The 24,916-nt window shown below is 33.4% G+C and overlaps 1 protein-coding gene across 8 annotated transcripts in view; it reads right to left on the bottom strand.

Moving 5' to 3' along the window:
* TBCK (TBC1 domain containing kinase) overlaps positions 1-24,916 on the bottom strand; it is a 223,839-nt gene that overhangs the window by 101,160 nt on the left and 97,763 nt on the right. For all 8 annotated transcript variants that reach the window (XR_015250307.1, XM_086704453.1, XM_086704452.1 and 5 more), the window contains 5 exons: positions 24,495-24,557; positions 23,354-23,480; positions 22,121-22,171; positions 20,719-20,802; positions 11,091-11,176 (listed from right to left, as the gene is read on the bottom strand). Coding sequence is in view for 7 of the 8 variants with exons in the window: in XM_086704453.1 (XP_086560579.1) it covers positions 11,091-11,176; positions 20,719-20,802; positions 22,121-22,171; positions 23,354-23,480; positions 24,495-24,557 (411 nt within the window). In the remaining variant the exon portion in view is untranslated. The remainder of the gene's footprint in view (positions 1-11,090; positions 11,177-20,718; positions 20,803-22,120; positions 22,172-23,353; positions 23,481-24,494; positions 24,558-24,916) is intronic.

Here is a 24,916-nt window from a genome sequence, read left to right as displayed (position 1 = left end):
ACTCTCTATCCCTTCTCTGACTTCCAATACCTCAAATTTTATTTTTTAAATTTTTTCATTTTTAAAAAATTTGTTAAATGAAATTAATTGTAAAATTGGAGTCCATACAACACCCAGGGCTCATCCCAACACAATACCTCAAGTTTTATATACTAGTTTATATTATTAAAGTTTACAACATCTAAATTCTATATTGTTACATAACTAACATAGTTGTTAAGTATTAATTCTACATTTAACTGGAGTAACCAGTTCCTTAGGTTCCTAGTTTTATTCAACTCTTTTTTGTTTGGATTTTATCATCTATATTTATTTTCATTTCTCTGAAAGAAGCTCATGGGGATTGTACTTCCTAAATTCTTGGATGCTTAAGAATGCATATACTCTACGCCTAAAACCAATGGAACGTTTTGTGTCAACTATACTCAAATAATTTTAAACAATGCATGTTTGCTACATTTATGTTTGAAGGATAACTTGGTTTTTACCCAATTTCTCAGTCAACTTTTGTTCTCTTGAAATTTTATACACAATTCTCCATAAGTGTTGCTGTGAAATTTTACCTGAAATTCTCTTTGCAGTATACTGAAGTATACTTATCCTTCTCCACCTTATTCTGTATGATTTCCTGAAAACTATGTTATGTCATTGAGTGGGTTTATACTTTCATTCTAGTTTTCACTATTTTAATAAGATTATTATTAATGTAATATTCTCAAATTTTTCTGGGCTTAATCAGTTCACTTTTTATCTCCTTTTGTTAATCTATATTTTTTGAGTTTTTAATTCTCTTCATTGAGCTCATTTTTATTTTATTTTTAAGTTTTTGTTTAAGTCTAGTTAACATACAGTGTAATATTAGCTTCAGATGGCTCATTTTAAAAGTGAGATCATGTTGTCTGTTATTTATGTAAGATAAGAGAAGACTTTTTGTTTCTGTTTTTATAAGTGATTCTTTAATTTCTTTTCTCCTTTCTCTTTATCTCTGTCTTTTCATTAGTTATCTTCAAATGGCTCCAACTTGCTATTAAAGAGTAAGTGTTAGTATGGTGGAGGGGCAGAAGTTGGAGAGGGCAGTTCATAATCTCCATCCAAAACTGTTACCTACATTATATCTCATTAGCCCTCAGCAATTCAAACTGTGAGGACTGATATTTCATTACTTTTAAAGAAGAAAGAATAAAGAGAAAATTTACTTATACTTTATTTATTTTTTTTTTTAAATTTTTTTTTTTTTTCAACGTTTATTTATTTTTCGGACAGAGAGAGACAGAGCATGAACGGGCGAGGGGCAGAGAGAGAGGGAGACACAGAATCGGAAACAGGCTCCAGGCTCTGAGCCATCAGCCCAGAGCCCGACGCGGGGCTCGAACTCACGGACCGCGAGATCGTGACCTGGCTGAAGTCGGACGCTTAACCGACTGCGCCACCCAGGCGCCCCATATACTTTAAAAAAATAGATTAAAATTCCTTCTATCTTACAATTATATGAGTCTTTTGGATCCTTTTATAAATCTATGACACACTACTGAAATTTCAGTGATCTTATTCTTCTTATATCATGAAATATTTTGTTCTTTTATCAAAGTAGGAAGTCACCACTCATCAATTATTCCCAACTATGCTTAAAAAAGACAAAAGCAAAAGAAAACAGAAAAATGATGGAATCACCTAGAAGGATGGTAAAATATTAAAATAAATCATCGCTATTACCATTTTCATTTTCCCTATTGCATCATCCAAAGTATTACATCATATTTCAAAAACATACAAAATGCATGGAGATAATATCATTATAATTTTTTTAAAGTTTTCAATGAACACAACTGAGAATTCAGAATTTCTCATTTTCCACCATTACAAAGAGAAAAAAAACTGATAGAGAGGATAATGTTTCACAATTATTAGACCAATCAGAAGATTTGTAGGAGTATTAGAGACTCTAGTGAAATGGTAACATTGGCTATATAGTGAAATTTCAAACTGTGAGTGCTCAGATGATGATATCTTAGATGAATTTTCTCAAACACAGGAATCAGAGTAAACAATACATTAGCCTTTCAGTGAAAAGGACCTCATTATACAATATTCTGCAACATAAATCTGGAACATTCTATTTTGCTAAAAAGATATGTGAGAGCAATATTTAATTTTTCAAATATTTCTGCACAAAATTTCATACAACTTGAGTGGGTAAATGCTGGAGATAGAGATGTGTTTACAAAATGATGGGAAGGAAAAATAATTAGAAAAAAATCATTACATTTATCAATCTAATTTGTGTTCATAATACCTAAAATGAAAATATTTTGCAATTATTAAAAAAATATAACTGTTCTCCAACAAAGTTAGAGGCCTATGTTTTGTTTTCATAATTGTGTTTTAAACATGCAGGTATGAGAAGAACCAGAAATAAGCTAGAATCTACTAGATTCTATATATTTTTTTGCTCTGTCTTTATTCCACTCCTATACATTATTACAAAATGACTTAAACATATAAAAATAATTAAAAAAGTCCATTGGACTCAGATGGTGACTGGTTTTCTTTCCCTTCTACACAAAAGGTTATATTAGTTATATTACTATGTTTTGCAAGTAATGAATTCCCTAATAACTAAAAAAAAAAAGGAAAAAAGCAAATAAAAAAAGTATCAAATCTTTCTCTACTTTTCTTTGACTTACAAATATTTAACTGAAAAACTATAAAGTTGAAATTAGCAGTAAAATCAGTTGGACAATTTAATGGTTCTGAGATCCACAGTATCATTTAGGGAAGGATTAGGTACTTTTCAATTCCAGAGTGACTTTCGATTATTTCATTGAGTACTGAAAAACTTTTTAAATTTTTCAAACAAAATTAATTTATCTTCAGTAAAAGACTTTAACACATGTCATGTAGCCCTTTCTGGGAGATAGAAAAACACTTTAAAAATCAAGCAAATGAAAAAGGTTAATATTCAAAGTGGTGAGTGGCAATCTCATCAAGACAGATGAATAAGAAAGTCTTTTTTTTTTTTTTTTAATGTTTTTAATGTTTATTTATTTCTGAGAGAGATAGAGCACGAGCAGGGGAGGAGCAGAGAGAGAATGACACACAGATTCCAAAGCAGGCTCCAGGCTCTGAGATGTCAGCACAGAGCCCCACGTGGGGCTTGAACTCACTAGAGGTGAGATCATGACCTGAGCCCAAGTTGGATGCTTAACCAACTGTCACCCAGGCACCCCCGAACAAGATAGCATTTATTGTTATTAGTATCATGTTGCCTTTGGCAAAGTATTCACTAACTGATGCAGGAAAATATTATATCTAGTATGCTTTTAATAACATGCTTTTCTAAATGTAAATCATACTAATATAACCAAAGAAATAGGACGTAATCAGGCTCTGACACTAAGTAGAACAAGAACACCAATAATGGCTAACTCCTTAACACTGTGTACCTGAAAGAATACTGAACAGCTTATATGTATCATTTAATCATAATAATGATCCTTTCAGGTAAGATTTGTTATAATCAACATTAACAGTAATAGGACTGCGGATAAGAAACTAACTTAAGTATTTAGCTAGTAAGTTGAAGAGTCAGGATTAGAACCCTGGCACATTTGACACCAGTGTCTGAGTGCTTTCTCTCTATACCAGTTTTCTCAAATTGTGGTCACAGACCCCTGGGGACCTTCAAGACTCTTCAGGGATCTACATATCCCAAGCTGTTTTCAAAATAATACTAGGGTATTTCTTACTCTTTAATATTTGTGTTAATGGTGCAAAGCCACTGGTAGATAAAACTTATTACAAATCAAGGTAGTGGCACTAAAGTGTAATAGTGTAATAGTCATATTATTGTGAAGGATTAAAATTAGTAGTTTTAAGTATCTTTTTAAATGTTTCATGAGACAAAATAGGAAGTATGCATAAAACACTTATATTGTGTACTGAAGTGTATGGATTGTCTTGATAAAAAGCAGTTGGGCAATAGTTTGAGCTGTGAGTCAATGCAAATGCCTTTTTCCCCCCCCAAGAATACCATTTTTTCCCCTTGCAAGCATGACATATAAACAACTATTTTTTCTAGGCTTTCGTATTAGGCAGATATTTCTCAAAAATAAATGAAGTGAGCCTGTCACTTTAAGAAAATATTCTTGAATATTTTCAGGTGATTATTAGAATTTTAGAAAACTTATATCTGCCACTGTGAGCCTGGCAGCCTCCCAATATTTAACAATTTTTGGTTGTTGTGAGATCAATGGTTATATATATATATATTTTAATATGAAATTTATTGTCAGATTGGTTTCCATACAACACCCAGTGCTCATCCCAACAGGTGCCCTCTTTAATACCCATCACCCACTTTCCCCTTCCTTCTACCCTCCATCAATCCTCAGTTTATTCTAAGAGAGAAAAAAAAAAGAGAGAGGGAGGGAGCCAAACCATAAGAGACTCTTAAAAACTGAGAGATCAATGGTTATATTAATGAATATGATTTTTTTATGTTATATAATGAAATGTTTCATAGTTGAAACATTTATTGAACCAATATTTTAAATGACCAACACATGATATTACAAAATCACGCATGGGTAAAAAGAGCCACTCAAAGTGCAAGATAGACTGATTGATTTGAACGGAACAGAGTATGCAAAGTTCATTGGTATGGTTTTAGATTGTATATTGCAACTAAGCTTTAAGAAACCACCATGGTCCAAAAAGGCCCTTTGCCAACTACGTGTCTGTGTAAGTCCAAATTTTCTTCATACCCTTCAACCAAAACAATTATTCACAACAGATTGATTTCAAAAGCAGATATGGAACTATAGCTTTCTTCTATTATGTAGAAACTGCAAAAATATAAAATAATACCACTCCATTATTTTTTGGGAAAAAATTATTTTTCAGAAAAATATGCTATTGGGCTTAACATGTAGTAGTTTTGCTGTCATTTTTAAATAAATTAATACATAAACATATATTTTTTAAATGTTAATTTATTTTTGAGAGAGCATGAGTGAGCAGGGGAGGGGCAGAGACAGGGAGTCAGAGGATCCGAGGTAGACTCTGTGCTGACAGCAGAGAGCCCAATGCGGGGCTCAAACTCACTAACCCTGAGATCATGATCTGAGCTGAAGTCAGATGCTTAACCGACTGAGCCACCCAGGCACCCTAATACATAAATATTTTTTAAATGTCTTTAAATATTTATATATGTAACCAACATAGATAAAAACTCTTTGATATCTTTGTTCCTTAAAGAGGTCTCAAGACCAGAAAGTTTGAAAACCAGTGTATTAATACTACACCTCCTTTCACTTGTCTTTCAACCAGTGTAAGGATACATTAGATTGGGAACAGAGTTGGGGGAGATTCAAGTGAGGATTTACTAAATAGAGAAGCTTGCTGGAAATTTAACTTGTGTGTATGTGTTCTTAGCAAGAAGGCACCAAAATATAACTTTATCATTGCCTGTGAAATTAATAAGTCTTTGATTTCTAAGATGTGGGCCATTTCTGAAAGGTAGTTAAGCTCTATTGGGAGAAAGATAGCTCAATAAGCCATTGTATTCAGCCTTAATGAATCCAAGGTCAGTAGAATAGGGCTAAAACTAATATTGTGGACATTATAGCACTAGCCAGACAAAAGGACACAGGCTAGCATTTTGCAGATGGACTAGAGCAGGTCAGTGGGGACTCTTGTTACAGGAAATTCTAAATAAGGTGCACTTCCCTAATTTATCCTGTAACCACATCTTGATAAAATCTAAAAAGCTCATTACCAGTAGTCTCTGCTTTAGATTAGAATTTAAATTTCTTTCTGTAACACTAACAATATGGAGACCCGGAATAAGTGAACAGACAAAACAAATAAACAAATAAATAAATATTTCTAACAATCCTTTTACACTTTCTGTTAGTATAAACTCAGTTGGATATAAATTTTGAAAAGGAAGGAGAAAATCAGTAGCTGTATAAGCATCCATTAAGACTGTATAAGCAGTTAAATGACAATGGTTTGGCCAGCATACTTGCTTATCACAGAATTTGTTAGCTTTATCTTTAGCAGTGACGGTAGGTTCAAAAGGCACATATAGGACTGAGATACAGCCCTTATCATTTCTACTAATGGCCACCTGACAACTTTTCATAATTTGCAAGCTGAATGCTATTCATAGTGTTTCAGAAAAATAGTTTCCTTAAGAACGAAGAAACATACTTTCCTGTTCTCATTTCAAAGGCCTGGTATATTTTCAGAAGCAGAAACATACACCAAGAAAAAATGATAAAAATCACCCTACCCCGATTTTGCCAAATACACATTACTTACCCTATTTATATGTAAATCACGTAACCACCACGACGTACATAATCTAAGCATCACATCAGTGCACACTATTCCTAACTATTCAAGCTCCAGCAGTGCTCAATATTCAGAGTTCTGTGACCCACAGCAAATGGCAAGAAGCCAGAAATCACAATCTTTTCTGCAATGGGAGCCTGCATTTCAATGACAGAAGATTAATGAAGGCTTCTTTTGATAGGATTAGTTATTGAGCGGGCAACTCAGTTTGGGATATTGTTATAAAAGTGCCCACCCTTGCCCTTGATGAACTTCACCTCTATTATTAGAGGTGCAGAAAGTCACCAAAGCAATTATTTTAAAGGTGGAAAACCGAAGACAGTAAGTCAAGGGAAAAAAAAAAAAAAAAAAACCCAAAAAACAAAAATGCTGTACAAACTAATGAAAAATAACTAAAAATTAGTTTGTTAATAGAACTCTATCAATTAATAAAGAAAAATGTTAGAAAAATTCTCCATTTCAATCACACACCTTCCACCAGTCTTCACTGTCAACAATCTCTACATTAAAAATATCAAATCTGGGGGTGCGTGGGTGGCGCAGTCGGTTAAGCGTCCGACTTCAGCCAGGTCACTATCTCGCGGTCCGGGAGTTCGAGCCCTGCGTCAGGCTCTGGGCTGATGGCTCAGAGCCTGGGGCCTGTTTCCGATTCTGTGTCTCCCTCTCTCTCTGCCCCTCCCCCGTTCATGCTCTGTCTCTCTCTGTCCCAAAAATAAATAAACGTTGAAAAAAAAAAATATCAAATCTGTTTTCAAAATTAAATTTAAAAACAGTCTTAACATTTTGATATTATCTACAGACTTGAGAAACAGGCCAACAAAATACAACAAAACAAAGAACAAGATAAGAGATCAAAAAACAATCATCTGTTAACATCTTAACTTTGTTAAATACCTTTCATTTTGCTTATTCTCTGAGACAAGAAAATAGTTGCAGAAAAGCAAATTTTCTCCAGGTTAAGCTATATTCTCTTTCCCTCATTTCTCTTTGTTTACCCCAGGATTCCCAATAGTGAAAGAACCATGCTTTGGAGGGTGTTTGGAAATATATGCAGAGTCATTTTTCAGAAATACATGCATGCATTTAATTGTCACCATGATTAGGGGATTACTACAGGCAATCAGTGGCTGGGGGCCAGTGAGGCTCAGCATTTGCCCGGTACTAGATATTCTCATCATACAAGAAACTGTCCCTCATCCCACATGACTTATGAATATCTCCTAAGGTTAATCACAGTACATGTATAAATCCATATTACTTCATTAAAATACTAGTATTAAGGAGTTTTTGTAAGAAATTACACAAAAATGCCCCACTAAGATGGGGTCATAATAAAGAGGGAAGCATAAATCAAAGATATCATATAAAAATTATTGAATTATTGAATAATTAACTCACCCCATGTAGCAGTACATTTAACAAACACCAATGTACTCTCCACTCAGAGTTAAGATACTATTTAACAGATCATAACACTTTGTGACAACTGCTTTGGAAAGTATTAAAATAAAAACAATACATTATCAGTAGAATGGAAAGCTACTTTGTACCACCATTCTTCAATTCTAATTTTCTCTTTTTTAAATATTATGTTTTATACTTTCTGTAACTTCTGTAAAAATTCCTTCCTAGGTGTAAATAATAAATATGACACTCCATATTTAGGTCTTTTAGTCAATCCAGAACTTATTTTTACATATGGTGTGAGGTCAGCTTTGATTCCCACCTTCCCTCCATATGGTTACCCAACTGTATCAGGTCCATTTATTCAATAATCCATTCTTTTCTAATTGATTTATAGAGGCATCTCTGTCAAAATCTATTTATGGGTGGGTCTGTTTTGTGTTTTTTGTTTTAGTAGTTTATATTAATATCACTGCATTAGTATTCTTTTGGTTAATATGTGCCTGACTTATGTTTTTTTATCTCCTTTTTTGACCAATAGCCGTAAATTTTTATCTCTTATAAATAGCATATGGAAGGATGTTTTAAAATATCTAGGGGCGCCTGGGTGGCGCAGTCGGTTAAGCGTCCGACTTCAGCCAGGTCACGATCTCACGGTCCGTGAGTTCGAGCCCCGCGTCAGGCTCTGGGCTGATGGCTCAGAGCCTGGAGCCTGTTTCCGATTCTGTGTCTCCCTCTCTCTCTCTGCCCCTACCCCGTTCATGCTCTGTCTCTCTCTGTCCCAAAAATAAATAAACGTTGAAAAAAAAAAATTAAAAAAAAAAAAATAAAATATCTGAACAATTCCTTTATTAGGCAATCTAATTAATTTATATTCTTTCTATGGTCTTTCTATTTTTTACAGGATTGGTTGACTTTTCTTTGCCTCCCCCCCAAATTGGTTTGAAGTTATACATTCTTTTTCTATTCTCTTAGTGATTATCATTAAAATTTTAATATGCATTCTCTACTTCTGCATTTCTTGTGAGTGGAAACACTGGCTGTCCTTTGTTCTGGATTATATTTTCCAAGGCTGTTTTCATACAAACATATTAGAAAATGTATGTATCGTTAGAAAACCAACACAAATATGCTAATGCTCCTGCTGCTTGCTGTGCTATGAGTAAGAATGTCCCTTGTCTCTGACCCAGGAATCTTGAGTTTCTTGCCACCACCCATGAAATGTACCAGGCTCAGTTATTAGCTTTTACGTAAAGTGAAATCATATCCCAGATCTGAAAAGATCACTGACTTAATATATAACGAGTATATTTATTTTCCTCTCCTATAAGGCAAAAACATTATAATACTTTTAAGCTGAGTTCTCACCTGCTCTTATCTTTGATATTATTGTTGGCTAACATTTTATTCCCATTTGGCTATTTGCCTTTCCTAAATTGACTTTATGTATAAATATTAAATAGTCATTGTTTAATTACATTTATAAACTAGTGAGGATTAGATGAGTAGTTTAAATAGGATGGAACGGTGCTTGGCACACAGTAAGTACATAATATATGTTCGCATTATTACGTTTTAACAGTGTTTTTTGCTCACCTTCCTCAGACCATACTCATTTAAAGTTCAATTTTCCTAATTAAAGCAAATATAAATTATATATTCTTTTTTGTGAGTCCTTTCTTAATACTGTCTATATTTATAGTATGTCTAAAACTTTAATCAGGCTTTCTTTGTAATTCCATACATATTTTTCTGCATAAATGTTTTTTGTCAATCTACAACACTGCCTGAACCAATGTCATTTTCTGCTTACTACTGAGCACAATTAGGTGCTTTCAAGAGAGGTCTTTGAAAATAATTATCCCTTCTTTTAGTCTGTGTCTTAACCATTAGTATTTTTTCCCTCAAATATTACCAACTCAGCAGTCAGCTCTTCTATAATTTCTTCATCTCCAGCCATAATATTTAATGTAGTTTTGTCTTATATCTCCCAAACGTGAAACAAGAAAGGTGGGGTTATATAAAATGAATACTTAATATGATACTATGTATACTGGTTAATTTTTTATAAGGTCTTTTATCTCCATATAATTATAGGGCTTGTCCTTATTTTGTCTGTTTTATAATTTGTATATGTTCTTTCTTGGAGGGCTCATTGAATAAACCATACACTCAAATAAAAGGTATTATTACTCCAGAAACCTAGAAGCAAATGACACCGTAAATGTTAAGAATGGCTGCCATAGGCCTGATCACATCACAGAGTTATATATAGCACAATACAAAGAGCAATGAACTAGGAGTAAGTATATCTATGTTTTAGTCTCTATTCTCCCAATGGAAGATAAACCAGACTAGGGGCAGAGGCTTGTCAAATGATGTAAGGTAAAATTTTAGTTCTGTGACTTAGTTTTGTTATCTTCTCAAACACTGTATTTCTTATCAACTAAATGCTGAAATTATCTGCTTCATTCGCCTTGCAGGTTTGTTTTGAGAATCAAATGAAATAATGTTTACGAAAATATTTTTAAACTTCAAAGCACTTTGCAAGAATTTATACCATAAGTATTATTGTTAACACTTTAAATACATTAGTTGAATGTGCCAATATAAACATTTTTCACCTCTAATCTTAACATCAATATACTGGTCCCTGAATATAAGCCTCAAGGGGAAATGCATGATCAGGAAACAAAGAAAGTTAAGATGGAATAAAGAGATCTCTATCTCAGAAGTTTTTTTTTTTTTTTTTTTTTTGAGGTTTATAAAAACCTATGATACTATACTCCAAAAGACTATTAAAAGAGGTTTGATTCCATGTCACATACCACAGATGAGTAATAGGTTAAGTTACACCATGGCTAAACTTTAAGAGTCAATTCTGACTTCTGGGTTGACATGGACTATTAAGAAGCTAATGAAGTAAGCCAAAATCTGGCAAAGCTCCTTAGGTTAATATATGAAGAAAAACACAGAAGCAGCTACTTAAAAACTCACTGAAGTTCAAATTTCCTACTTCTTCAAAAGCAGCCTGAATATCATAAAATCCAAGTGAAAACCCTTACGGCAGTTTAATACAACACTCACACTAAAGGATTTTTCAAAACAACTTGATAGTGCCAAAAAAAATAAGATACTTTCCCTTTACTTAAAGTGAGAATATGGAAGGTAATCACCGAAACTTTACAACAGAAGGCTGCAATTAGTAGCAGTACTTAGTTTAGACATAAGGACTTCTTATGACAACAAAACTTTAAAAACAGTACTCTTTTGTGCTAATTTCTGCTTTATTTTTTACCTCATGTTCTATTAATGTACCAAGTACTTACATCTGGAATAAATCCAATCTCATTGAGATGATTGCTCAGCTCTGGATCATGGAAAGCAATCATCTGAGAGAACACAGTCAGATACTCTGAAATGACAATATAAAACAATCATCATTTTTACACAATACTTCAAAGACACTAAATTCATATAAATTACAGCTTTATTTACATTTTGAATGATATTTAAATTCTCTAGGAAGAAAATATACTTTAACAGGTAATTTTCTGTTTTATTACTTTAATCACTTCCTGCTAATTATTAAACATACCAAAAAGCTATGGCACAACTTATTTTCTGCCTTCTAAACTATCAGTTCATTTCTTGAATCATAGATTATACATAATGTCTTCCTATTAAATTCAACATACATTTTTCTCTAGCAATATTAAATCTGTCTTGATTTATTGTATATTCACGAAGTGGAAGAGATACTTAAATAAGGACCAACACTTAAAAAACATTTTTTTTATTTTAGAGGGAGAGAGAGAGAGCATGAGTGGGGTAGAGGGGCAGAGGGAGAGAGAGAGAGAGAGAGAGCATGAGTGCGGTAGAGAGGTAGGGGGAGACAGGGAGAATATCAAGGAGGCTCTACACTCAGTGCAGAGTCTGACATGGGATTCCATCCCATAACCCTGGAATCATGACCTGAGCTGAAATCAGGACTCAGATGCTCAACCCACTGAGTCACCAAGGTGCCCCAAGAACAACACTTTATAATCAATCACGAGTACAATAATTATGTTTCAAATCTGTTTATATATACAGATATAGGCATTTGTTCCAGTTCTAAATTATTTCCATCTAAGGCTCCCTATTTGCCATATTTAGGAATAAGAATTAACAAATGTTAATCAGAAAATAGGCACACAGGGGGCACCTGGGTGGCTCAGCAGGTTAACCTTCAGACTCCTCATTTTGGTTCAGGTCGTGATCTTGTGGTTCATGGGAAACAGACCCACATCAGGCTCAGCAGTGACAGTGTAGAGCCTGCTTGGGATTCTCTCCCTCTCTCTGTGACCCTCCCCCACTCTCTCTCTCAAAATAAATAAATAAATAAACATAAAAAAACCAGGCACACAGTAGGCAATTAAAAATACTGTTGTTGATTTTAATCCTATTGTAATTCAGAAAGTCCAGTTGAAATATAAAGAATATTTCCTTATTTTTTCCATTATTTCAGCAAATTACTATTTTGTCAATTTACTTACTATGTTCTAACCTAAACAGGATTCTGGCAACGATCAACTCAAGGGCAAGTAAACCATATTTTTACTAAGTAAAAACACAAAATTAACACATATTTTAAGGAGTTCAACTTCTTTCTTCCCCCCTTTTTGAGATTAAAATGATAATAACTCTATAAAATGAGTAGAATGCTGCCTTACTTAAATCTAATGGTTACTGTGAAGATAAATGGTAATAAAAGACTGAATATGAATTATTTTTTCCAGTTAATAACAGAGGGCTGGGGAGATTTCATGACCTACTTAGGATATTTCTCTAGTTTATGACATAGCCAGGTTCAGAATTTAGGTTTTCAGATACCTCGTGGTATGTTTTTTTCTGCTGTGCCAAAAAGGTGCATATTTCAAAAGAGCACAAAATGTGAGTTGTAGGAATATTGGAGAATGTGGTAAGAAAAATTTCAGACTATCTGTATCTTTCTGAAGGAAGATAGACATTCACTACTTCCTAGGGATTCCCCTGGAAATGATATGGAAGATGCTGAGGAATTCAGTATGATGCTGGAATGAGACGTTCGTAATGAGCACACCCAGTGCTCATCCCAACAAGTGCCCTCCTTAATGCCCATCACCCATTTTCCCTCTCCCCCGCTCCCCCCGTCCACCCTCAGATATCATATGTTTTCACTCATATGTGGATCTTGAGAAACTTAACAGAAGACCATGGGGGAAGGGAAGGAGAAAACAGTAGTTCCTTTAAAAAAAAACAAGAGCTATATAAAATTGCATTTTAAAACTCTGGTAAATTAATTATAAAAACTGTTTTCCTTTATCAAATAAAGGTCAATACTTGAACCACTAATACTACTATTTCTGAGCACTCCACTATTCAAATCTACACTGTGGGGTACCTGGGTGACTCAGTCAGTTAAGCATCTGACTCTTGATTTCAGCTCAGGTCATGATACCATGTTTTGTGAGTCTGAGTCACTAATTGAGCTCTGCACTAAAAGCATGGAGTTTGCTTGGGATTCTCTCCTTCTCCCTCTCTCTCTCTCTGCCCCTCCCCCACGCATGCTTTCTCTCTCAAAATAAATAAGTAAACGTTAAGAACAAAAACCCAGGGGTGCCTGGGTGGCTCAGTCGGTTAAGCGTCCGACTTCGGCCCAGGTCATGATCTCACGTCCGTGAATTCAAGCCCTGCGTCAGCTTCTGTGCTGACAGTGCAGAGCGTGGAGCCTGTTTCAGATTCTGTGTCTCCCTCTCTGTCTCTGACCCTCCTGCATTCATGCTCTGTCTCTCTCTGTCTCAAAAATAAATAAACATTAAAAAAAAAAAAGAACAAAAACCCCAAAAAACAAAAAAACAAATCTACATGTCATTAGGTGTCTATAAACATGGCTGTTATATGGTGTCACATGATGAAATAAAGTACTTCCCATACCTTAAAAAAAATGACTATAACTCAATGAAAGTTTCCTCTTAACTTCAACTCCTTCCTTCCATAAAGTAGCAGATCTATTTTTCAAACCCATTATTGGGTGAAAATAACCTATAAAAATAATGTCTGATTTTTTTTAGTTCTTAAAGTACCTTATTTTTAATATTTCAAGAAATATTACTAAATCCTTGATAATCTCTTAGTATAAGTAGCCTTCCCCTCTTTTCCTAAATTAAAACTTTGCTTTTGCTGGGTATTATATGTAACTGATGAATCATTAAAGTCTACTCCTGAAACTAATATTACACTATATAAACAAAAATTTGAAAAAAAAACCCAAAAAAACCCCTGCTTCTAATGACCAATTCTAATGAATTTTATAATTATTTACCTGTAATCAATGATACATATTTTACAAAGAGGAGCATCAAGAAGGGCCACAAAGAAAAGATGAGGCAGTGCTGTATTCAATACCATGATAAAGCCAAATTTCAGATCTAATTTGAACTTCTACCCATGGCTTCTAGGTAAAGAATAGGTATTTGATTAATACTTTTCTTGATTTCATGTTTATTCTATACCAATAGCATTCATTCTATCTACACACTGTCTCATCTTTTCGTCTAAGAACAAGAAAGGCATAATTCACATGAGCTTCAAGAATTACAGATTAAAGTGAAAACTCAGGTCAGACCCCAATACCCCAGGGAACTTCCAGGTTTAACTTTAAATTTTTTTTTCTACTTCTAATTAGCAATAGTATGTTTACAGTCTTAGTTTACCCAGAAGCTAGAAGTATGCAATACCAATAATCATAAGCATTCAACAATATGTTCATGAAAGCATACAGCTATTAACTTTTAAAAAGCACATTTCATTAAAGAAATTTTTTAATGTTTATTTTTGAGAGAGAGAGATGGAATATGAGTGGGGGAGGGGCAGAGAGAGAGAGAATCTGAAGCAGGCTTCAGGCTCCCAGCTGTCAGCATAGAGCCCGACACAGGGCTTGAACCTATGAACTGTGAGATCATGACCTGAGCCAAAGTCAGATGCTTAATCGACCGAGCCACCCAGATGCCCCAAGCACATTTCATTTTAAACCAGAAAAACTGTGCCTCAAGAAATTCTCCATAGATATGCTCCAGTTTATTAAATATCATTCTTATCTGAACCTGATAAAAGATAATTATTATGTGGTATTACATGGTTAATTAAGGATCAGCTGAAGAAACCTAATCCATCATGAAAACATATTCCTTGCATTCTGCCAAATACCAATAGCTGGATTTATGATATGTGTTACAACTGCATATATATGTATAAAATACAAATATATGTATTTTTTTATAAAATACATACAAATAAATATGTATACATGTTTATATATTATTATGTACTATGTATTATCTCATATAGAAACAGAAGTCATAAGGTTGGCACAAACTGGTTGCTCGGGACAAGCTTTGGAACGAGATATACTATGGTTTGTTACATTTAGAAAAATTTCTTTAAAGGTGGGATATGATAGAACTGATGAAGTCAGCACTATGTGATATTTCAAGTTATTTAAAAAATGCACTTAAGGGGCGCTTGGGTGGCTCAGTCGGTTGGGTGTCCGACTGCGGCTCAGGTCATGATCTCACAATTTGTGGGTTTGAGCCCTGTGTCGGGCTCTGTGCTGACAGCTCAGAGCCTGGAGCCTGCTTCGGATTCTATGTCTCCTCTCTCTGTACCTCCCCCACCTGTGCTCTGTCTCTCTTTGTCTCTCAAAAAAAAAAAAAAAAAAAAAAAAAAATGCACTTAAAAGTTCCCGAGTAAGTTAAAAAAAATCTGAAGTGCATATGTCCTTTGATTTAGAAATCAACCTCAGAGAATTTAAGGGTAGTACAGAAAAACAGACCAGTAGTCAAAATAAAACAAAGAATTTCAAGGATATTACTGCTGACTCTTATAATGTTCATAAACATTCTAATTGTGATTTCTAATAATGAAGATAGACATCTAGAGCCATAATATAACCCCCCTAAATAGTGTTTCCTAACTAATAGGTGATGTATGTAAGGGTAAATGTTATTCTTTAACATGAAAATCAAAATATTTACACAAATTCCCCTTAAACTTCAAGTGAAGATTCATGTTGCACTCCTGCCCCAAATCATGTCTAATAAATTTTTTTGTGTGTTTTAATGAAACTTTATACCTTTTATTTTTTGCAATGACATATTAAATAAAATTATTTTCCCTTTTAATCCCTCCAAATTAAAAATTCTTATACCTCTCCTTTAAAACAGCTTAATTTATTACATACTTTTAAATGACAGTGTAAGGATTTCATATGACTGTATCATATTTTTGTGCAGCTGTTTATAAATAAGTCATGTTTGTTTTCAAAAACAATTTCATAAAATGGATACAGGATGAAATTTCAGAAAGTTTCCACACATGGATATCCTTATTTTTTCCTTTCTGACTAGTCTTTCTTCTTTCATTCTCTTAGCCAGGGTAAGGAAAGAAGAAGGATGATAGGGGATAGGTTTAAAGCAAAAGATTTCCTCTGCTCACCTATCAAAAACGACATTCTCAGTTCTGTAACTATTTGTTATTTTCACTGCTCGTTTTACCTTGAAGATGGTTAAGTATAGATAAATTTGCAAAGAGTCATAAAACTCTTGTCAATTAAAATGTGCCCAAATGAATTTATTTGGTGACATTCTGACTCACAGCACTCAAAAGAAGTCAAAGTTATTTCACTGCCAATGAACCCAAATTAGATGATCTCCCATTACAAAGTTTGCTACTTGTAAAATTTGGCTTACTGCGTGAAGTCACAAGAACAAGTATCAACCTTTATGTGTATAAAGGAAGAGGTGGGTTAAAAAAAAGAGAAAGATAATTTTTAGGGCTACATTTGTCAGCTATTTTTTGCATACGTACCCTGCTCTGCTAAATCTATAAACAAACTCACTTAATGGTTTTCATATTTCTAGTAAAGGTAGAATATTTTCAGTCTCAGAAAAAAAATGTCTTTACTCACATGATGCAAGACACTCTTGAAAATGGCAAGGCTGTATACTCAATGTATTTTCTACTATCTCCCGATATCCTATCATTAAAGCCATCCACGACAAAGATGTACATTCAACCCAAAATAAGAAATGCACCATTTTCCTAAATGCATAACACTTATACTGTAGTTACATATAAGGAGATTTATATTATACTCCTGTTTTTAGACCATAACAGACTTTAGTCTATCTTCCTTCCTCCTTGTCTCCCCCAAAACTTATTGAATGTCTATGTGCAGTGTGACCATACATCAAGTTTACGTGGGAGAGTCCCAGTTGCTGCCTTAGGCTCAGTGTCTGGTGCAGTTTAGTGTACCTTTTAACTATGAAAAATATCCAATTTAGTTATATAGCCACTGTGGCTATGTGTTGCACTACTTTAAATGTTAGACATTACAGAGAAGAAGATAACATCCTTTTCCCCAAAGGATTTAGAAACATCTTACAGGTAAACAGAATACTGGGGAAATTTTCACCCAGTTTTATTTCCTAAGTTTATATGGCATTTCTGCATTCCTTTCCCTTTCTGATGTGTAGGAACCACATCTTCCAACTGGTCCAAGTATGAATATGCCTTAGTTTTATAAACAGTACAAGAATGTTTAACATCGTGGCAAAATTCCAATGGCTGTTTTGGTGAACAACACAGAGCAGGATAACTTCAAAGAACAGTTTAAAAGTTTATAGGCCAGTTTTCTGGGTTATTCCCTTCTTAAATGCAAAATGACATTAAAGTATAGTTAGGTTTTCCACAAAGGATGAGTTCCCATTCTTAATGATTAAATGGCTGCCTCTCTTCACTGGACTCAAGCTGCCTTTTTTTTTTCTCTTCAATAGCCTAAATTATGTCTTTCCAGTGAGTTATAAGCCTGTTTTCCAATATCTCTGAAACTCAAACCAATCTATCCCTTTCAGATCCCTCCACTTTTTCAATCCAACTGGTACTCTAAGGTTCTGAATCTAAGAGAAATTTTAGTAATCTTTAGTTAGAGGTCCAACCCTGAGTTGTTTAACCAGTATTTTATTTTTAAAATCCTGTGTTGATACTTTATAACTCAATAGTAACACCACTGCGGATAATCTGATAGTGCCAAAAAAAAGTATGTCTCATTAGGCTAGAAGTAATTAAATTTTTCACCTTTTTAAAAATGTCTAGAGGTAACACGTTATAGGACACATCATATGGTATACAATTAAGGAAAACAGGATGTCTTGACTAGATAACTTTTCTCTCTTCTTTAAGAGACAAAGCATTTTAGACTGTGATGAGTATGTAAATACTATATTTTATTAGAAATTTTTAAAGAAAAATATTTCAAGTTCTATTAGTATATAATTATAGAAACAAATATTTTTTCCAAATAACATTTAAAGTTGCTATTGAATATAGAAACTTCTGGTTTCTGTAGAGGCAATAAAATGACTAAATGAATATGCAATTCTACAATTAGCTATTGAATTGATTGGCTTTATATGATCTAAGGCTTTTCCAAAACTTGTGGGGAAAAAAGTGCTCATGTGTTACTTATACCAATCAAAAATCAATGTTAATTTGAAGTTTAAAGCTTAAAATACCATCTAACAAAAGGGGAGGAGAGGACAAACCAAGAAGGAAAACACTAAAATGAGAGCTGAATATTTCTAATTCCAAGCCTAAAATAAACATTTGGAAGAAAAATAAAGCATTGTTCTTCCATAAAATTTAGTAACCAATAATCAGTATACTGTTTCAGCTCCTTCTTTAGCTCTCTTTTGGAATTCAGGCATTCTACTACTCACTGTTTTTTCAACCCATTTTGGAACTTTTTACTGCAGATCTCTTACATGTTCTCTGTCTTAAGAATATCTTTCTCCCGGGCTGCCTAGGTGGCTCAGTTAAGCATCCAACTTTGGCTCAGGTCATGATCTCTCAGCTTGTGGGTTCAAGCCCCGCGTCAGCTCTGTGCTGACAGCTCAGAGCCTGGAGCCTGCTTCAGATTCTGTGTGTGCCTCTCTCTGCCTCTCCCCCACTCACGCTCAGATGCTCCCTCTCCCTCCTTCCCTTCCTCCCTCCCTCCTTCTCTCTCTCTCTCTCTCTCTCAAAAAAAAAAGTATTAAAAAAATTAAAGAATATCTATATCCCTTTTCACCAAGCAAGCTTCTACTCAGATTTCAAATTCACACATAAATATCCCTCTTTAATGAAACCTTTCTAGACATGCTATCTCTTCTTTTTGCCACTAAAAAGAAGACAGTTTAAAAAAATAAACATACCATAAAATAACCTCCCCAACTTCATCCTCTGTGCTAATATAGTAGTATGTACATTTATTTCATTGACTTATAAGTAGTTATTTTCACATTTATTTCCTATATTGGGCTATGAAATCCCTTGGAAAAGGACTGAATGTTACTAACTCTAAGAACTTCTATTCCTTTAGTAGTGCCTGGCAGAGTCAGTGCAGAACAATTAATTATTGGAACACTAAATTAATTGAGACTGCTTCTTTCTTATGTAACATATATGGTCAATACAAAAAATGAACAAATAAACACCTTGACTGTTGTTTCCTGGGAAAATATACATGAAACATTTACATAATATTAAAGAACATTTATCATAGCTTTGAAAAGCTTTAAAATTAGTTACCAATTCAAGATTTCAAACACAAATTTATAGAAATTATAACAGAAAATTAACACTTACAAAAATAAACCTTAAATAATTGTATAGTCTTGTCATTACAGTATTAAATGTTAAAATACATTACTGATTAATCTAACAAACTAAGGATATTTGGGGGCCTTTCTGACTAGTTCCTCCAAATTCATGTTGTGTACACTATGGTTTCTCTTTATCTTTATATATGAAACAAGATCTTATTTATTTGTATAAGCCTTTTTAGAGTGTATTAAAGAAGTCTACAAAGTATAAAAACACATCTTTTTCAAGCTGGAAATTCATTATCAATATAAAACACATCCATTCATCTGTATTATGAAATAGTTGCTAGAAAAATGAAACTTTTTAGAGTTAAATCATTTCTGTATTTTGAAACAGGAAGCTATAAAGAACCAAAAGAAAACCCAATGTGATAGAAGCTTTCTAATATGGTCCTCTGAGAGCTAGCCAATGCATTTGATAAGTTCTGTTTTAATTGCTTTTTTGATGATTCTCCAAATACCTTTATCTTTCTTAAAGTACAGGCATCTAGCTATGCACTATGCTTTAACAGAAGCCTGATATATTTGGAAAAGTATTATTTCCAGGCCCTTCTATATGAGAGACCAATTAATATTATGGGTTCATGTTAGTTTAAAAAAATAACAGCATTATTTCTTACTTATACTTAATTGAAGATTAAGAAATCACGTTTTGTGATATACAAATACTCACCTACATATTTTCTACCTTTAATCTTTTCAGTTTGTTTTGGTCACAATTTGACAAATTATTTGCATTGTATAGCGTCTGAAATCTCTTAGTATAATTCAAGGTGTTATTAAATCCACTCATTTTGGTATTGCTGGAATCTTAAAGAGTATACTGACAATTCTATAATAAATATCACTGATAAAGGTAATAAGGAAACTATAGATAAGTATGGAACACATCTCAATTAATAAAAGATACACTCTTACAATACATAACTTCATTAATTCTCAGAAGTTGACATTACATGACTCTTGAAGTTATATGGCTTTACTAACTAATCTAAAAGCAAAAAGCACCTTCCTTTCTATAAAACATACTTGTCTTTGGTTACAGTAGTCATTAGAACAATATTGTAATTCTTTATGGATTTGGTAGAAAGACTAAACCTAATGGTCTCTTAATGGGTTTTAGTGATAGATTATCATCATATTTTATTGGGTCACATTCATAAATTTAATTGAGTATTGATCCTTTGACGTAAGTATTTTCTCTGTAAAAAAACAAGGAAAGACATTTGCTTACCTTGTATTACATGCGAGTTGTCTTTCAAGAAAAAGTTATACAGGTATTTGGGAATAAAAGCAGACATACATGCATAAGCCAAGGCTAAGAAAGAATAGGCAAAGATATATGGTAAATTAGTTAATGAGGCAAATGATGAGCAGTTACTCAGCACATAATCCTTGAATCTACTACTAAACAAGAGTCATGTTAACAATTGATGGGAACACAAAATTAAGGGTGGGGGAGACCCTCTATCCTTTAAAAATAAAGAAAACATTTTGGACAACAAAAGATAACCACCCTACTAAATTTCAATTTCAAACTAGTGTGGCAATCATCCCACAATAATAAAAACTTTTATTACTTAGAACTTTATAATTTAAAAAAATTCTAAAAATGATCATTATTAATGAGCTATACCAACTTTAAGATCCTTTATTTTTCTGGATACAAACAAAAGAGTCTGAGAACTTTGGATTTAGGAACTCTAGTCATAAATTATTCTTTCAAAGACAGATCTCTTATTCTAGGATCGATGCATGTGATACTAGACTTTGCTTAACCAAACATAGCAAAATCTCTGGTCTAGATTAATGAATATTGATTTCGAAGAGCAGTGTACTTTAAAAATTATTTTAATAGTGAAATTTTAGTTTTCTGGGATTGTGCTATCTCTATTCCTGAAATCTTTATAAATTCTCATATGAAATAGAATTTGAGAAGATGGAGATTCTGAGATTGAGACTTCTAGAGATTCATATTCTATAGGGTAATGGTCTCTGTATGTGATATCGTTGGGGATTAGAATCAATTAAATTTAACATATATTTTTTGAGAATCCTACTATAAAAGAGGCATTATAAGAGGGGGGCAGGAAATTAAAAAAAAAACCTACCATTTAAAAAAGTTGCGAACCAAAGAAAGGGTTACTATATTACTGTATAAATTACTAAAATACAAAACTTATACAAGATAAATTTTCAGAAATACGAAGTACTGTATGGGTTCAAGAGGAAGGATAAGTCTTCATCAAGGAATGACTGAAATGATCAGCTTTGGAGATACAAGAGCACTACTGATTTCTTTACAAACTGTTTAGAAAGTATATATAGACTAAAGCTAATCTCCAAAGAAGTCAAGGTTTTCTCCAAAGTTTCATTAAGTGGTCACCAAAGAAGATGAATTCATAATCAGATTCTCCCTAAATTTCTAGTCACTGCCTGGTCACAACTAAAACTCTAGTAATAAATTAATCCTTTACATCCTCTAAAGTGAGTCTAGCAGATTATGTCAGAAATTTACAGTATCTACCAGGTAAAGAGAGCAAGAACCTTATAACAAAAACAAAAACCTTTCCTGTATGAATAAAATATTTTAGAATAATATGTATAATGATTGTTTAAATGATAAATAGGCTTACCTTCATTATTAAAATTTAAATATAGGAATGGAGCACAAAGTGAATCAAGACCTGATAGGAAGGGGTTGGGGGAAAGAATTCAATAAACATAAATCAGTATAAGTGCATATGTATATACCTTATTCAGCTCCCTGAATTACTGCTATGTAGATTAAGCATTATAAGTATTATCCATCCAGAAACAGATTACATCATGGGGTACTGTGAGGAGTAACTGATAATGACTGGTACATAGTAAATGCCCAATACAAATCAGCTATTATTATCAATATTATTAGTTAGAGAGAGACACACAGTGATAGAAAAATGTAAAATTGATAGGAGGTTTAGAATACAGTCCCATTTCTGACCCTGTGTGATCTTGGCAATCACTTAATATCTCCAAGCATATTTCCTTATCTTGAAGATGGAGATTTGTCCTACAAGTTTCTCTGGGATGATGAAAAGAATTCTTTTAAAAATTGTGAAGTAAAATACAAACATATTACATATTTCTTTTATTGATAATACTGCTGTTCATATGTTGTCATGCTGAAGGAAGGTACATAAGTCTATAATTGTTAGGAAGATCTGGAACTCTAAAATGGACAGGGCTAGGAAAAATAATAGCTTCATTTTAAGTTGTCAGAAATTGAGATATAAAATATAAAAACTACTGTTCATAACAACTTAAAAAATAGAACTGGGAAGGAAGAATGGGTGTCTGATTCATGAATTTATCAATGGCTACAAAAATAATAATGAGAAAAGCTAAAAATCAAGGATATGGAATATTAAGGTTATTTAAAACAGGAGAGATAAATTAAATGAGCAGTTTAGGATGACATCCTGTTCCCTAATATCTAATAACCATGATAACCAAAAGTTGTAAATCATTAAATGCCAAGAATATCAACTAGCTTCAAATTATTTATAGTATAATATTATTTCATGATTTGTATAAGCATTAAGAAATGTAGCCCCAAAGATCCCAATAGCACAAAATATTGTTCCTACTCTCCTAATCAACATTATGGCAAATTGTTTCATTAAATATCTTGCATTTAAATAATATCTAGTAGGCATTTAGACAAAGTTTAACAAAAAATTCTCTCAAAAAATAGATCATAGCTTCAGTATCAACCTTCTTCAAAGCCAAGGATACTTTGATATTTTAATTTTTTAAATTGTCAGTTATTCAACATGCTCCTAATACTTCAAAAAGAGTCTTAGTAATTGGGAGAAAAAAGTTACCTTGCCAATACACAAGATCAGGATGAGACACAACCCAGGCTTTTAATACACGCCTAAATTTTGCATGACCTTCTGGTGATGACAGCAGTTCATCGTACTGATGACAACGAGGAATATCCACTTCAATCTAAAATAGCAAAAACAATAAGGTGGAATTGTAATAAAGTGATTTGCAATAAACCCAAGATAACAAAAAGGAAGACTGCATCTTGAATTTCAAAACAGACCACCTACATAATCCTGGTTTCTGAAGTTTTTAAATTTTATATTAGTCCTCTGGAAACACCAAAACAGTTGTGTTTATACTTAAACAAAAAAGCAGATCATTTCTATTGAAAAGGTATGTATTAATATAGTTTTCAAAAAACCTTCCTTTATAAGCTGGTCTAAATAAAGGGCAATTTCTTCAGATAAAAGAGTAAAATTATTGGGGCCCCTAGGTGGCTCAGTCAGTTAAGCATCTGACTCTTGATTTTGGCTCAGGTCATGATCCCAGGGTCATGGGTTTGAGACCTGCATTGGCCTCTGCACTGAGCATGAAACCTGCTTAAGATTCTCTCTCTCTCTCTCTCTCTCTCTCTCACTCTTTCTGTTCCTCTGCCTCTTTCCCCTTTTCCCCTGCTTGTGCTTTCTCTCTCTAAAACTTAAAAAAAAAAAAATTATAAATAAATAAATAACAATTATTAGGAAAAGTTACTTAAACTCCTTTAAGGAACAGTTCTAACTCAATAAATTATAATTAGTAAGAACTATGCTTACTCTACCACCATATGCATATAGTGGTTGCTGATTATTCCTACTCAAGAAAATTCCTCCTGTCTTCTTTTTTTTTTTTTTTTTTTTTTTATAATTTTTTTTTTTTTTTTTTTAACGTTTATTATTTTTGGGACAGAGAGAGACAGAGCATGAACGGGGGAGGGGCAGAGAGAGAGGGAGACACAGAATCGGAAACAGGCTCCAGGCTCTGAGCCATCAGCCCAGAGCCCGACGCGGGACTCGAACTCACGGACCGCGAGATCGTGACCTGGCTGAAGTCGGACGCTCAACCGACTGCGCCACCCAGGCGCCCCCCCTCCTGTCTTCTAAAAGTTAAAGATTTGGCAGAATTATCTTAGGTTGTTTAAGAAAATCTAAATCATACTTGTCTATCTGTAGGAATTGGAGTGTCTTTATCAATTGCATCATATTTGGCATGGATAGCCCCCTGCAAAAAATAAGAGAAGATATATTAATTCATCATATCCTTAATAAATTATTAACTCAGGCAAAATATAGTTTTTATAAACATCTATCTTTGAAAACACACCCAATTATAGATATGCACATTCAAACCCAAAGCATCATTTTAGAAAAATTCTCTACATCTGTGACATTCTGTGATGAACGTCCATGATAATATGCCATTTTGCTTAGGCAGACATTTGAATTATACACACAAGATGACAAATATGTTGAGTCACTCAGCTAATGAGTATGCTTAGCTGTTCTTCCAGTCTCCACAACACAGCACAGCACAGCCTTAATGCTCTATTCATTGTTATCTCAAACATAGTAAGTTTCATG

The sequence above is a fragment of the Puma concolor genome, chromosome B1, assembly GCF_028749965.1.
Source record: "Puma concolor isolate L17-30 chromosome B1, mPumCon1.1.hap2, whole genome shotgun sequence".
Taxonomy (NCBI): domain Eukaryota; kingdom Metazoa; phylum Chordata; class Mammalia; order Carnivora; family Felidae; genus Puma; species Puma concolor.
This window is presented reverse-complemented; position numbering and strand designations above follow the sequence as displayed.